Source organism: Culex quinquefasciatus, chromosome 1, assembly GCF_015732765.1.
Source record: "Culex quinquefasciatus strain JHB chromosome 1, VPISU_Cqui_1.0_pri_paternal, whole genome shotgun sequence".
Classification (NCBI taxonomy): Eukaryota; Metazoa; Arthropoda; class Insecta; order Diptera; family Culicidae; genus Culex; species Culex quinquefasciatus.
The window spans coordinates 85,242,316-85,245,173 of NC_051861.1; the positions used below are offsets into that span (position 1 = coordinate 85,242,316).

General features: G+C 43.7%; 1 protein-coding gene across 1 annotated transcript; it reads right to left on the reverse strand.

Annotated features, from left to right (window-relative positions):
* Positions 1-388: 388 nt before the first annotated feature.
* Positions 389-2,343, reverse strand: LOC119770579. Its single transcript, XM_038265746.1, has 2 exons — positions 1,245-2,343; positions 389-414 (listed from the first exon to the last, which is right to left on the reverse strand). Exons 1-2 carry the CDS (start codon positions 2,341-2,343, stop codon positions 389-391), a joined length of 1,125 nt encoding a protein of 374 aa, XP_038121674.1.
* Between the last annotated feature and the right edge of the window lie 515 nt (positions 2,344-2,858).

The following is a 2,858-nucleotide window of genomic DNA, read 5'->3' on the forward strand; positions in this document are numbered from 1 at the left end:
CTATTTGAATATTTACATACCATTTTTGTATGGACAGCTGCCAAAATTGTATGGAGACTTGTATGGGTGAACCAATGACGCAAAAAAGCTTATTTGGTCATAGGGAAGGCCCCCACAAAGTTTGAGTCAAATAAAAAAATACTATGGGTTGTTTTCGACTGGTACACTTGTTGCGAGTTGTTTGTGGCTTTCTCAGTCAATAAAACAGATCAAACGATTTTGTTGTTTGAAATTGCCCGACGTTTCGGCTCGGGTTTGAGCCTTTTTCAAGGGAAACTATAATTGGTTGAAACAAGTTAAAATACACATCAAAACAAACAAAGAAATGGACATACTTATGGTCTAATCGTTATCGTTAAAAACGTTAGTTGCAAACGGTGGGACGTGTCTAGGGGGATGGTGTTGTTGGTGGTGCTATTGGTACAAAATTGAACGGTTAGATTTGAACATAAAACATAATTAAAGAACATACTGCACAAACATGAGATTTGTTCGGAGATCTCATACTATCACTACGCACTGTTACGATCACTTGGCTACTTTTGGGACAACATGGGATTGGTACAGTTTTGGCTCAATAGTTTTGGCTCAAATGTTGGGTTCATTTTGGTTTTTGGTGAGTTCCTCTAGGGACGTGTTTGTGCTGATATTGTTCCTGCGTGTAATATGTGTGTTGATGGAGTGTAGTATTCCTGTGTAGGTAGTGCCAAGCTTCTCTACATCGGTACGGTGGTTAACTGTGTTTGTTTTGACAGCAATATGACACATTTCCAATATCGGCAGAGCAGTGGATTTGAATGTACTGTCGATGATCTGGACCTTGTCCAGACCAAACGAGTGTCCCTCTTCAATACAATGTTCAATTAACGCAGTTCTATCCTTTAGCTTGTCTTTCTGCTCTTCGATATTGGTAATGCCACTTACCACTACAGATTGAAGTTTGTTTACATCGTGCTTGTGTCCGTACATTCTGGTTTGGAGTTTGTTTTTAGTCATGCCAATGTATGTCATTTGGCAGTTGTTACAGGGGATACTGTAAACAACTTTGGACTTTTGCAGAGGTTGTACTGGGTCACGGATGTTTTTGAGGATTTGGGAATTTGTTTTGAGGGTTTTGCGGGCTATTTTAGTGTTGGGAAAATCATTTTTAAAGGAGCTAATTAGTGCACTAGTGAGGATCGGGATGTGGGGCAAGGATCTGTATGTTGTTTGGGCTGTTTCTGATGTTGTTGTCGGGTGGTTACCTGTTGTGTTGTTCATGTTATTGCGGGACCACAGCCGGTTGATGAGGGTTGTTGGATAATTGTTGAGGCGCAGGTGTTTAAAAATGATTTGTTTTTGCTGTTGTAGGGGCTGGTCGGTCGTAAGGGATGTCACTCGGTGGATGAAGTTGGCAGCTACGTTGATTTTCATTCCCGTTGGATGAAACGACAGGTAGTTTAACAGCCGCCCAGATGCGATGGGCTTGGAATACCATTCGGTTGACACGGTCTGGTCTTGGTTCCTGATGACGACGGTGTCCAGGAACGGTATTTTGCTGTCTCTCTCTTCTTCCATCGTGAACTGCAAATGTTCGTTGTAGCTGTTGAACAACGCCAACGTGTCGTGAGTTTTGTCGTTTGGTAGAGCGATCAGCAGATCGTCTACGTATTTGTAGAGCACCGGAACCTCGAACTCAAGCTGGCGTAGTACATTCAGCAAGAGAATCTCCATGACGAGGTCGGCCAAAATTGGCGAAATCGGGCTCCCCATGGCTGTCCCAAACGTTTGCATGTAGAACTTTCCTCGAAAGCAGAAGTAGCTATTGTCCAACAGAAACTCTACCAATTCGAGGAAAAGGCTGAGGTCGATGTCCGTTGCCCGTTGTATTACGTCCCAGCACGCAATGATGTCGTGGATAACCAACAGTTTAGGGACGTTCGTAAATAGCGAGACGACATCGAACGACACCAAGCAGTAGTCGGGGGGCAACGTCACGTTCCGTATCTGTTCTACAAAGGTGAAGCTGTCTTTGATGTTGAAAATGCTTTGGTGTGCCTGTTTTAGGATGCTGGACAGGTACTTGGAGAGTTGGTAGGTCGGCGCCGTGATGTTTGGGACTACTGGGCGCAACGGGAGGTTTGCCTTGTGTGCCTTCGGTTGACCATAGATGCGTGGGCATATCGATGTTTTGTTCCTCAACCGTTTGCCAGTGTCCTTATCGATAAGGTGTAAATCCAGCAGTCGGTCTACCAAGTTGTTGTTCTTACGTTCAACGCTCGGAGTTGGGTCCTTGGGAAGAACCTTGTACGTCGAGTCGGTAAGAAGAGCGTTCATCTTCTCGTCATATTCTGTCACCTTCATTAGGACCATACGTTTGCCCTTGTCCGACTCCAACACGCATACCTCCGGATGTTCAGCTAGAAAACGTTTTGTTTCTCGGGTTGCGCTGTCACAAAACGCTTGAAGTGAATCTTTGTAGCGATTTGATTTGATACGGGATATGTGGTTTTGTATTTGTGTTGCTGCAAGACATCTGTTCTTGTCTTGGGCTGCTTGGTCGTCGGACGTACGGAGTATCGATTCGATATCGGACCATCCCCCTAGACACGTCCCACCGTTTGCAACTAACGTTTTTAACGATAACGATTAGACCATAAGTATGTCCATTTCTTTGTTTGTTTTGATGTGTATTTTAACTTGTTTCAACCAATTATAGTTTCCCTTGAAAAAGGCTCAAACCCGAGCCGAAACGTCGGGCAATTTCAAACAACAAAATCGTTTGATCTGTTTTATTGACTGAGAAAGCCACAAACAACTCATAAAAAAATACAAAAAATAAAAATGGTCGAAATCGGCCGATTTCGTAGAGAGTTGCT

Coding starts and splice junctions, on each gene's coding strand:
- LOC119770579 (XM_038265746.1), bottom strand. CDS start 2,343: ATGAAGGTGACAGAATATGACGAGAAGATGAACGCTCTTCTTACCGAC. Junction 415..1,244: donor TAACATGAACAACACAACAG/GTAACCACCCGA, acceptor TTGTACCAATAG/CACCACCAACAACACCATCC.